General features: G+C 43.8%; 1 protein-coding gene across 1 annotated transcript in view; it reads right to left on the bottom strand.

The window, feature by feature from the left end:
• The window catches only part of ALK (ALK receptor tyrosine kinase), a 732,337-nt gene that overhangs the window by 182,411 nt on the left and 537,797 nt on the right, over window positions 1-12,129 (bottom strand). Inside the window, exon 5 of the mRNA XM_003827145.4 lies at window positions 10,265-10,392. Within this exon, the coding sequence (XP_003827193.2) occupies window positions 10,265-10,392 (128 nt within the window). The remainder of the gene's footprint in view (window positions 1-10,264; window positions 10,393-12,129) is intronic.

Genomic DNA, 12,129 nt, shown 5'->3' with positions numbered 1-12,129 from the left:
ACTCATTCTTTATTTATTTATATTTAAAAACCTTTGTGTCTGCCCCCATTTCTGGGCAAGTTCCAATGATCGAATATTTAAAACAGTTGCCCAAGCAGGCATTGTTTCTAAGCACTTCATGGGGCATTTTAAAATTGGCTTTATTAATAATTATGGATAAGCCATTCCAAAGTAAGAACTTCTTTGCCAACAGTAGCTAGGCACTGGTAGAGAAAGGAAAGACCAGCGAATTTCCTTCCTGGTTCCACCTGCTTTGGCCTGACTGTTTTGGATTCCAGTCTTCCTCAAGGGAGGCAGTGTGACAGGCATTTGAAAAGACCTCTCTCCTGCCTCCAACTACCTCTACAGAATTAAGCAGGATTACTCCTTTGTGTGGCACAAAGGACTCTGTGCACCCAGTCACCAAGGTAAAAAAATGACTTTATCAGGCATAAGAGCATAGGTCTTAGGAGGCAAGAGAAGCAGCTGCCTTTGCAATCAGAAAGCAAGTCTGGGCTGTCAGAATCTCTGCTGGAAAAGAGGTAAATTTTCCCTTTGCATAATGGCTCAGGCAAGGCGCAGATGGAAAGGCAAAAGGCGGATGTGAACCTGTAAACATACCCCAGGATAGTTGTGCAGAATTATTCAGCTCTGGTTCCAGAATTAGGAGATTCAGCTTAGTCAAGGGATGCCAGAGAGAGGATGAGAATACGTATTGTGCCAAGCATTGTGCTAGGAGCTCTGCACGCAACATCTGTTTTAATTTCCCAAAAAACCTATAATTATGTATTTCCTGATGAGAAAATGAAAACTCATAGATTTAGGAAACTTTTCCAAGCTCAAAAAGGTGGTGAGTGATGGAGCTGGCATCCAAATTCATTCAGTCTGATTCTAAAGCCTCTAATCTTTCTCCTACATTGGAATAAGCAAACCTTTATTGAGTGCTTGCCATGAAAAAAAAAAGCACTTCACTGCTAATTGGAATACAGAGATTTTAAAAAAAGACAGTCTTTGATTTTAGGAACTTAGCATCTATTGAGTGAGACACATAAATAACTGGAGAGAAGTAGACGGTTCTAAAATAGATATACATGGAAACAATCCTGAGTGGAGACTTAGAGAAAATACTATTTAAGCTGGGATTTGAAAGATGTGCAGGTCTTTGAAAGGTGGAGGGTGCGCTGCAGGGGGCACAGATGGAACCAAAGCTTGAGCTGGGGAGGGACATTTGAGAAATGCAAGCAGATCTCAGTGGCTGATGAAATCATAATTTTCATGCTTATCTTTTAAATGGTTCAGTCCACGGTAAGTTAAGGGCAGGAGATTTTGGAAATAGGGAGTTTAGAAGGAGAGCGTTTTTAAAATGGAGTTGAACATCCACCTGGAGATAGGCACTAGAACTAAGTGAGGATACTAAGGTCGTGACTGCGATTTCTCCTTGGTGATCACTTCCAAGCAATAGAGCCCACCATTGCACGGCTGATTGAGTGCCCTGAAGTGACTGCTCCAGGTGGTGGCACCTCCCCAGGTTGGCAGTGTGTGGCTCTCATCACCCTCTTGGCATTAGGTCAATAATTAACATCACAAAGCTCTGCAGGAGGCCTCAGAGGAGCCAGTTTGTTTCTGTGAATGGTAATTTCTACATGAGAAACAGCAGGAGCAAGGAAGCAGGTTAGTTCTCAAAGGCTTCAGGCGAGGTGAGGCCCAGAGAGGTTAAGTAGCTCATGGCATCATTTACAAGGCACCTCCACAGCCATCTTCTCACTGACCCTCAGCATGAGGTCAATTTTGAGACAACTACTGACATATTGTTACCCCTATTTTATTTTATTTTTATTTATTTATTTTTTTGAGACGGAGTCTCGCTGTCTCCCAGGCTGGAGTGCAGTGGCACCATCTCGGCTCACTGCAAGCTCTGCCTCCCGGGTTCACGCCATTCTCCTGCCTCAGCCCCCCAAGTAGCTGGGACTACAGGCGCCCACCACCACGCTTAGCTAATCTTTGTATTTCAGTAGAGACAGGGTTTTACCATGTTGGCCAGGATGGTCTTGATCTCCTGACCTCGTGATCTGCCTGCCTCGGCCTCCCAAAGTGCTGGGATTACAGGTGTGAGCCACTGCGCCCGGCCTATCTCTATTTTAAATGACAAAAAAACCCCACAAAAACCCAATCTATGTTCCAGTTATGAGGGAAATCTTTAATGATTTGAAGTGTGATAGCTAGTCTATGGCAAGTGAGAGGTAGGAAGGAGACTTAAATCCAGGTTTTCTGATTCTGGTTCAGTGCTCATTCTGTGGTCTTTCTGAGAAAGGAATGTTGGAACTACTTTGGAGGAAGACATCTCCAGGAATGGAACACCTATTCAGTACTGACAGAGGAGGAGCACTGCCATCTTGGACAAGCACCTCATCCTAAAGTTCATCTTAATCAAAAACCACCTAAATCCAAAGGACATCAGCCTAATGGCCAAGGTCAGCATGACCATAAACCACAAATAACATCTCTGACCAGAAACATTCCAAACTCCTCCCCAACCAGAGACATGCTAGCCCCGAGATAGTCTCCCTCTGGCCGGAAAGATGTCAGCCCCAAGATAACCTCTCCTCCGTCCAGAGAAATTCCAACCCCCCATAAACTTCTCTCCCACAGAGAAACATTCCAAGCTTGTGATAAGCCTGCTCACCGTAAAACCAATATATACTCTTAGTCTGTAAGAGAAAGCTCTCCTGACCAAAATTGGCCAGAAGCCCCTCTCAGGTTTATTTTCTCTAAAATAAATCTGTTTTTAACCATTGAGCCGCATTTTGTGTTTCTTTCCTCTTTCTTTAACTCTTACAAACTCTTCGTAAGATTTGCACTTACTTTGCACAAACCCTTACAACCCTTAGGGTTAGGGTTAGGGTGCAAATTAAATATAACTCAAAGATGCCCTTTAAGAAATAGTTCTATGTAAAGTAGAATGGAAATGTTAAAGCAACCACACCAAAATTCAGTCCTAAGACAGAAACAACTATTTTATATTAATGTTAGCATGTACCCAGTTTAGTACTTGCTCAGAAACTGTCTGTGGCATAGATGAGTGGATGCATGGATGGATGGATAGCTGAGCCTGCTACATACAGAGTTTTCTGCTGGCAGCCCCAAGACAGAGTGCCACTGTGATCTACATTTTACAAGCACAGACTGAGGATCCTGCTGAGGCGTTGCTTGCTGTTGGAAGAGAAAATGCCCAGTTTGGGCCAGGCTGCTAGGAGCCCATGAAGTAATCCCTCATTTACCCAGCTGGATTTTGGAGCCTACTCTAGATGTTGATTGGTTCCACATGGCTGGCCAAAGATTTGAATCTATTTGTTCAGCTTCTTTCATTTCCTCTTGTCCCCTTTCAGGCTAAGAAAGACATCCTCCATTGCCCAACATTGTCTTTGGTGGAGAAGAAGGAGAGAGAGGGGGACAAGGTTACAGGATGCTACCCATTTTTTCCTGGAAATATTTATACTACCTACATATCCAGTACCTCAAAGCCAGAACCCACCTGGACAAGAACTTGCCTTGTGAAAATGGCCCATATTCAAAGTCTAATAGCCTTGTGCTAAGCCCTAATTTTTTAAATAAGATACAGTTAATATACCTATTTTTGGTTTTCATATTTTAAATAAGTGTAACATCTAGGACCAGACCATAAAAACTGGAGTTAATAGGAGAGCTGAGGCCAGGCGCAGTGGCTCACACCTGTAATCCCAGCACTTGGGAGGCCAGGGTGGGCGGATCACGAGGTCAGGAGTTCGAGACCAGCCTGACCAACATGGTGAAACCCCGTCTCTACTGAAAATACAAAAATTAGCCAGGCGTGGTGGCTCGCGCCTGTAATCCCAGCTACTCAGGAGCCTGAGGCAGGAGAATTCCTTGAATCCAGGAGGCGGAGGTTGCAGTGAGCTGAGATGGCGCCACTGTACTCCAGCCTGGGCAACAGAGTGAGACTATATCTCAAAAAAAAAAAAAAAAAAAAAAAAAGAGAGCTTAGAATCAGACTGTCCAGTGGTTCTTAAAATGTATTTCATGAAGCCCCATTGAGGGGGAATGTCAAGGGCTCTGGAACAGGTGGGTTCTAGGCGCCCCCAAAGACAGCTGTACTTGTATCATTTTATATACTGGGCTTCCATATAAGACTTTGTTTTAATTAAGGCTTCAGCCTCTAGAAAAGGTTTGAAGACCACGAGTCGAGTTCAAACACCCTCATTTTAGCCCCGGAGAAGTTAAAAAATGGTATTTGTGCATCTCAAACTCTTTGGGGACATATGTTTCAAGGTATCCATAATAATGGGACTGCATTTGACTTTGGATACCTTCACCTTCCTGAGCCAGAGAAGTTAGAGAAATAACTTCTCACGGGTAAGGTGAAGGTTATGACATCCTCTCTAATGAATGAATCAGAAGCAATGTGTATGAAATTATCTCAGTAGAGTAAGGAACCAAGAAGATTACTTCTTTTGAGAAATCTGTTAGTGAGCTGAATGTGGCTGTGGCCTGGGAAACCTCAGATGTGTTTTTGTAGGTTCCTGAAAGAGAAGAGGAGATATAGTGGCCTGCTATAAAATGTATGTAGGCTCACACAGGAGCTATCTGTATTTCCTTGTTTTTCATGGGGGAGCTCCTTTGCAGCTCTTTGTCTTCATATTGACTAGTGGCAGTGGTCCATTTCAACTGCCTCTGAACAATCTGAGCTGGGAAAGGGAAATACTGAATTGATTTCTTAGAAAAATTGAGAACTTGACAACCATAAGGTGGAGGCAGAAAGCACCTTGGGCTGGTCAGTAATTTAGTGTATCACATTTCAAGGAAAATCATTGGGTCTTTGTTCATTCAATTTCCACATGGCAAGGGAGACAGATTAGATATTTCTGGTGTCCCTTCCAGCAGAGATCTTCTGTGCAAACAGCAAGGTGTGGTAGCTAAGAACATGGATTTTGGAGCCAGATGGCCTCCATTTCAATACCAGCCGTGTGACTTTGAGGAAATTACTTAGGTCTCTGTGCCTTGATTTATCTATCCATAATAATGGGAATAATAATGATAAGAATAATATTACATACCTCATAGCATTGTTGTAAGGATTGAATGAGTTAACATATGTACCATGCTTAGAACAGGGCCTAGTGCATGGAAGAGCTAGATGAGGGTTTGCAAAGCTGTGCATTTTTAGGAGCTGTTCAGGGCCATGCTGATCCTCCCCTCCCCTCCCCTCCCTCCCTCTCTTTCTTTTCTTTCTTTCCTTTTTTTTTTTTTTTTTGACAGAGACTTGCTCTGTCGCCCAGGCTGGAGTGCAGTGGTGCCATCTCAGCTCACTGCAACCTCTGCCTCCCGGGTTCAAGCTTCTGCCTCAGCCTCCCGAGTAGCTGAGACCACAGGTGCGTGCCACCATGCCTGGCTACTTTTTTTGTATTTTTAGTAAAGACGGGGTTTCACCACGTTGGCCAGGCTGGTCTCGAACTCCTGACCTCAGGTGATCCACCCACCTTGGCCTCCCAAAGTGCTGGAATTACAGGCATGAGCCACCACACCTGGCACACTGGTCCTTTTCAAATCCCTTTCAAGAAGCTAGTCTTTCCCATTCTGACGTATGTGTTGCTGTAGGCACCTCTGAACCTGAGGGGTCCCGGTGAGTGTCCTGCGTGATCCTATTGCTCTGGGTTGTCTGCTCAAGAAAGGTTTTTCTGAATGGGCTAAGGGTTCCCTGGGAGCCCAGCCATGGGTGTCTCTGGGGGCTGATGTCTCTCTTGTCTGTGCTGATTGTGTAAGCTGCTCTTTCACTGGCCTTTCAGTGAAAAACCTCTTCCAAGCCATTTCTACTTACAGCTACTTTCTTTTGGAAGTAGTAGGGTAATAGCCCAAAGCTATAAAAGAAGGTGCAGCATTTGTCAATTGATTGATTAACCAATCAGTCAACGTGTATTCGTGTGGTGTTTTCTGTGTGTTTAGCACCATGCTAGCTGCTCCCTGGAGAAATAAAAGAAATGTAAGACAAGGTCTTGAACTTCAAGTTAGGATCCCAAAATGATTAAATTGGAAACAATTATAAAACACCTACTAAATTTAGATGTAGAGAATAAAGTCTTCCAAGGAGAATTTCTGTGGCTGCAAATGACATTTCCTGGCCCCAGGAAATGAGTAAGGTGGTCCAGTCTAGGCCCCTTTTTCTATTATTTTCTGATGTGGGAGGCAATAAGAAATGACCTATGTCACATGAAAGCGCCACAAAAGAAGGAGTAATATTGAGGAGATTTATCTGGCAACGTGTGGAAGATGGAATGGTATCAGGGAGACCAGTTGGCTGCTGCCAAAATTCAAGTCTGCCTATATGAAGAATATAGAAAGAATAAGACACACAGCTGGGAATATGAAGTCAGAAGGGTATATCCAAGAGACAGCAACAGTAGTATTGTGTTAGTCCATTCTCACACTGCTGTAAAGAAATACCTGAGACTGGGTAATTTATAAAGAAAAGAGGATTAATTGGCTCATGGTTCCACAGGCTGTACAGGAAGCATGGCTGGGGAGGTCTTAGGAAACTTGCAATCATGGTAGAAGGCAAAAGGGAAGCAGGCACATCCTACACGGCTAAAGCAGGAGGAAAAGAGCAATGAGGAAGGTGCTGCACACTTTTTTTTTTTTTTTTTTTTTTAAGACAGAGTCTCACTCTGTCACCAGGCTGGAGTGCACTGGCGCGATCTCAGCTTACTGTAACCTCTGCCTCCTGGGTTCAAGTGATTCTCCTGCCTCAGCCTCCCGGGGAGCTGGGACTACAGCCGCCCACAATCACGCCCAGCTAATTTTTGTATTTTTAGTAGAGACGGGGTTTCACCATGTTGGCCAGGATGGTCTTGATCTCTTGACCTCGTGATCCACCTGCCTCAGCTTCCCAAAGTGCTGGGATTACAGGCATAAGCCACCTTGCCTGGCTGCTGCACACTTTTGTTTTTGTTTTCGTCTTTTGAGATGGAGTTTCACTCTTGTTGCCCAGGCTGGAGTGCAATGGCGCCATCTTGGCTCACCGCAACCTCCGCCTCCCTGGTTCAAGCGATTCTCCTGCCTCAGCCTCCTGAGTAGTTGGGATTACAGGCATGTGCCACCACGCCTGGCTAATTTTTGTTTGTTTGTTTTTTGTTTTTTTAGTAGAGACGGAGTTTCTCCATGTTGGTCAGGCTGGTCTCGAACTCCCGACCTCAGGTAATCCACCCACCTCAGCCTCACAAAGTGTTGGGATTATAGGCATTAGCCACTGTGCCTGGCCCACTGCACACTTTTAAACATCCAGATCTTATGAGAACTCACTCACTATCACGAGAATAGCAAGAGGGAGATCCTCCTCCATGATCCAATTACCCACCAGCCCCCTCCTCCAACACTGAGGATTATAACTCAACATGAAATTTGGTGGGAAGGGGAGGACACAAATCCAAACCATATCAAGTATCTAGACAGAGACAGACAGAATACAGGCAAAAGCAAGTCTAGAGGTAAAGGTTCTGGCAATTTGGGTGTAGTGGTAAGAGGAACAGGAAGAGTCAAAGATGATGCTAAGGTTTTCAGGAAATAAATGAAACCTCAGCCTCTTCCACAAAGGCAGTAGAGTGTAGTGGACAGAAACACTGGCTTTGTCATCAGATCAACTTGGGATCGAGTTTGACTCTACTTTTCACTAACTGAATGACCCTGGCAAGTTTTGAAACTTCTGTGAGCTTCAGTTTCCCCATCTGTAAAATGAGGATACTAGTCCCTGCTTTACAGCATTATCGTAAAGCTTGCATGATGTAACACATAAAGGCATTGACACTTGGCTTTGCGCATGGCGAGTGCTCTGTCAATGTTAGCTTTTTGCTATTAGTCCATATCAACTGAGATGAACTGAGCACCTACCTAGTGTCACACACTGTGATAAGTGTAAGGATGTAGAGAGGATACAGGCATGGCCTCTGTCTTGATGACACCCACAGATAGATATTGTCTCCAATGCGGGGAGAATTGTCCCATGTCTCCTTGAGCCTTCTCCAGATGAACTAAAATGGCACGTCTCTGCTGTGGGCCAAGGAAGAGCTGTGGAGTTCTACAGTTGTGTTTCCCTTGTGCTCTATCTGTGCCTCATCATGAAGGGACCAAGTTCTTATCAGAAATATAGACCAGGCATCCTGCAGACCTTCCTACAGTCCTGGCCAGTAATGTTGCCAGCCCTATTCACCTCCTTCAAAGACACCATTTTTCTCTTTTTATCCCCTCTTCTTCTGGCTTAACCAAAGCAATGACCCCAGAAAACATAGACATTTGCCTACATCGAATAGACATTGAGTATGCCTTTAAAGTAACCCCTTCCCTTTAAATATGAGTGTAATTTTAGGATGATTCTTATGTCTGCAATTTGTCTATGCCTACTGATGCGCACCTGAATTTGTTTTCTATGGGAAGGAAATTTAGAAGTTCTAAGCAAACACTGAGATCACCTTGTTCTTCACTATTCTCTGCCTTACACATCCGTATCAATCAATCACTCCACATCCCTTGTTGACCACAGGTGGTCTGACCCAGAGAAGAAACACAGAGAACATTTGCCTCCTCATGGAGACCATCTGTTCTTGGAGCTAGAGACACTGAAAGAAGGAAGCTGGACCATGAGAACTTCCCCAGGTATCTGGGCCAAGCCACTTTCTCTAGGGAATCAGAGGAAGACTCATCTTCTCCCTCCTCTAAGAGGGTGCCCTGCCAGCGGAGACTTTCTGAGATTAGAAAGATTAGAAAAAACTAGACAGATTTTAGGGAGGTCAACTCTATTGGTTTTGTAAAGATAGAAAAGCAGACAGGAATGGGTCTCTGGAACAGACTCACCGCGAATGCAACACAGGCTATGGGGGATGAATGTTTTTAGGTGAGAGGGAGTTGCAGGGCAAGGGAGAAAACATCTATAGCTTGAGATCCTTGATTTTAACATGCAAAGAATTTTTTTCAGGTCAAGAAATTTTTGCAGGAGTATTTGTAGTGGGCCTGATATCTGGACTTTTGCAGTTTCTTATTCCTTTTTCCTAATGATGATCAAATGAGAACATTCTGGGAATTGATACTTTCTCCCTGTCACATTCTTGTTAACTGGTTCCATTTCAACAGATGGCCTCTTTTGTGTGGTACATAGATCCTTGACATCTGTGAGGACTGATGATGTCCAGAGACATTCACAAATCTTCAAGTTCATGAGTGCGGAAACATTTGTACAAGCTCCTGGCTTGCTCCCAAACCACATGTTTCTTATACATTGCCTCATATCATAGGTTAACCACCTTTTCAACTTGAACTGTGGTTCAGTCTATCACATTATGGTGATTTTTCTTTTCCCCACACATAAACCAGTTTTGATTAAACAACGAAAACAAAATACACTATAAAATTTCCTGCAAAGCCAGCAATAAATGAAGAGCCACAGGGGCAAAAGAAGCTGGGTTGGTGAGGGGTCAGTAGGGCTTCCTCCCTAAGAGAATCCCTTTCACACACCACTTCCCAGAGGCACAAAGTTCAAATCCAGGCCTGTACATGGAACAGATGACTGTGGGACATGGGCCTTCAAAGTTATTCAGGAATAGCCTAAATTGAGAATTTAGGTCTGGGAGTGCCTCAGGCTTCCTCTGGGTCCACGCTTCATTCTTGGGCCCCTGATCCTCTCCCTCCTCCCACCCTTCCCTCTCCACCCTCCGTTAGGCCCCAATGTCTGCTGTTCCCTTCTATGTGCCTATGTGTTCTCAAGGTAGATATCATTTTATACCAGCTCTTTGAAATTGATTATCTGGGATATGGATCACCTGGTATCATTCAGAACTAGCCCCTAAAACACTCTAGACTTTTTTTTTTTTTGAGACTGAGTTTCGCTCTGTTGCCCAGGCTGGAGTGCAACGGCACAATCTTGGCTCGCTGTGACCTCTGTCTCCCAGGTTCAAGCAATTATCCTGCCTCAGCCTCCCAAGTAGTTGGGATTACAGACGCACATCACCACACCAGGCTAATTTTTGTAATTTTAGTAGAGACAGGGTTTTGCCATGTTGGCCAGGCTGGTCTTGAACTCTTGACCTCAAGTGATCCACCCGTCTCGGCCTCCCAAAGTGCTGGGATTACAGGTGTGAGCCACAGCACCCAGCCCACTCTAGACTTTTCTTCATAAGTGTGCACATTCCCAGCCAAACATGGTTGCAGGTTATTGACACATCTAACACAATAGGCTACCAAGGAGCGTGGGAAAGCCAGATTCAGATACCTTCACTGCAGTTCTTCAGGGCAAAGAAGTCCACTGCAGACAAGCTGTGGTTTCCACTGGAGATGTATTCCAGGGCCACTCGAAACGGGTTGTCTGGGCGCCCGATTCTTCCCTGGAGCACTGTCCAACTGGTTGCATTGGAAAGCAGAGGAGAAAAGCATAGAGAAACAGATATGAGAATTAGGCCTAACATGTGGACAGGGTCATGTCCTTGCAGGGACTTCAGGGCTCACATTCTTCATGGGCCCCAAGAGACGGGACTCGAAGTGGCACTGAGGACCGTGATTCTGACAGCAACATGCAAATACTTATTTTCTTTTAGTCCAACAAACTTAGAGATCCAATTCACGAACCCAGTCTCACCACTGGCATTCCTTTTGTCATATTCTGTTTAAGGCAAATGCAGCTCTTTGGACTATTTGAGTAGCTAGTATCACAAGAAAGAATACATATAGTTGAGAAAACCTGCCAGTAAGTAGACTCAAGGAAATGTCTTCAAAACATGTATCACTCTATTCAAAATTATCTCTAGAAAGAATGATTGGTTTTCAGAATTTTATCTGATAGAAAGTCTCGGAACCCTCAGGTTTGTTCTACAGTTACTTAAGAGGGAAGCTAGTAAGAACTATTTATTTACTGCAGGAAAATTAAAGTGCACCGAAGCATGTATTTTGGGGTAAAAGGTACCTAAGACTGACGTGGACTTTGCAAAAAGTGCCAACAGAAAAAGATGGAAGCAGGTGAAATGGTGAGCTTGGCACCCACCTATAATCAAGGATACTGACACTGTCAGAGAATAGAGAATAAATTAAATGAACACTTTTACACCTTGCTCATGCTATTAACCTCTTGAAATAGCCTCCTGTCACTGATTGGACCATCGAATTTACTTTCCAGCATTGATTCATAAATGTCTGCAAGTGTGTGAGTGTGTGTGTGTGTAGATTTATTTACCTGCTTATTTTGAGTGGTTTGTGTGGAAAATAAAAATTACCTAGATTATTTGATATTTTCTTTCCTTAAAAACAATCTTATTGAGGTATAATTGATATATAATAAATTACATGTACAAAAAGTGTCACTTTGGGAGGCCAAGGTGGGCGGATCATGAGGTCAAGAGATTGAAACCATCCTGCCCAACATGGTGAAACCCTGTCTCTACTAAAAATACAAAAAATAGCTGGGTGTGGTGGTGCACACCTGCGGTCCCAGCTACTAGGGAGGCTGAGGCAGGAGAATCATTTGAACCAGGGAGGTGGAGGTTGCAGTCAGCAGAGATCACCACTGCATTCCAGCCTGGCGATACAGACTCTGTCTCAAAAAAAAAAAAAAAGTGTATGATTTGATGGTGGGTTTTGGCTTATTTATACATCTATGAAATCATCACAATATTTCACATTTTTTTTTTTTTTTTTACCAGTAGGTTGGGCTTTGGTATGGCAGTACAAGTGGTAAAGGATTAAGGGAAAAACTAGCTTTCCATTAAATAAATTTTTAAAAATATTTCCACCCCCTAAATATAAAGTGATGCTCACTGTAAAAAATAAAAAGCATTGAAAATCCAACTATTCAGAAAGGCTGATAATGGAAAGTAAAAGTCACCTAGAATACCATTGTCCAGCAATAACCATAGTCACCACCTAAGGGAACAACCTGTCAGGTTGTTTTTTTTTTTTTTTCTGTCTTGAGACAGGGTCTTGCTGTACGGTCCAGACTGGAGTGCAGTGGTGTGATCACAGCTCATTGCAGGCTTAACCTCCCCAGGTTTAGGTGATCCTCCTACCTCAGCCTCCTGAGTAGCTGGGACTACAGCTGTGAGCCACCACACCTGGATAATTTTTGCATTTTTTTGCAGAGACAGGGTC

The sequence above is a fragment of the Pan paniscus genome, chromosome 12 (genome assembly GCF_029289425.2).
Source record: "Pan paniscus chromosome 12, NHGRI_mPanPan1-v2.0_pri, whole genome shotgun sequence".
NCBI lineage: Eukaryota > Metazoa > Chordata > Mammalia > Primates > Hominidae > Pan > Pan paniscus.
The sequence above is the reverse complement of the archived record's forward strand: the minus strand, read 5'-3'. Positions and strand labels throughout refer to the sequence as shown.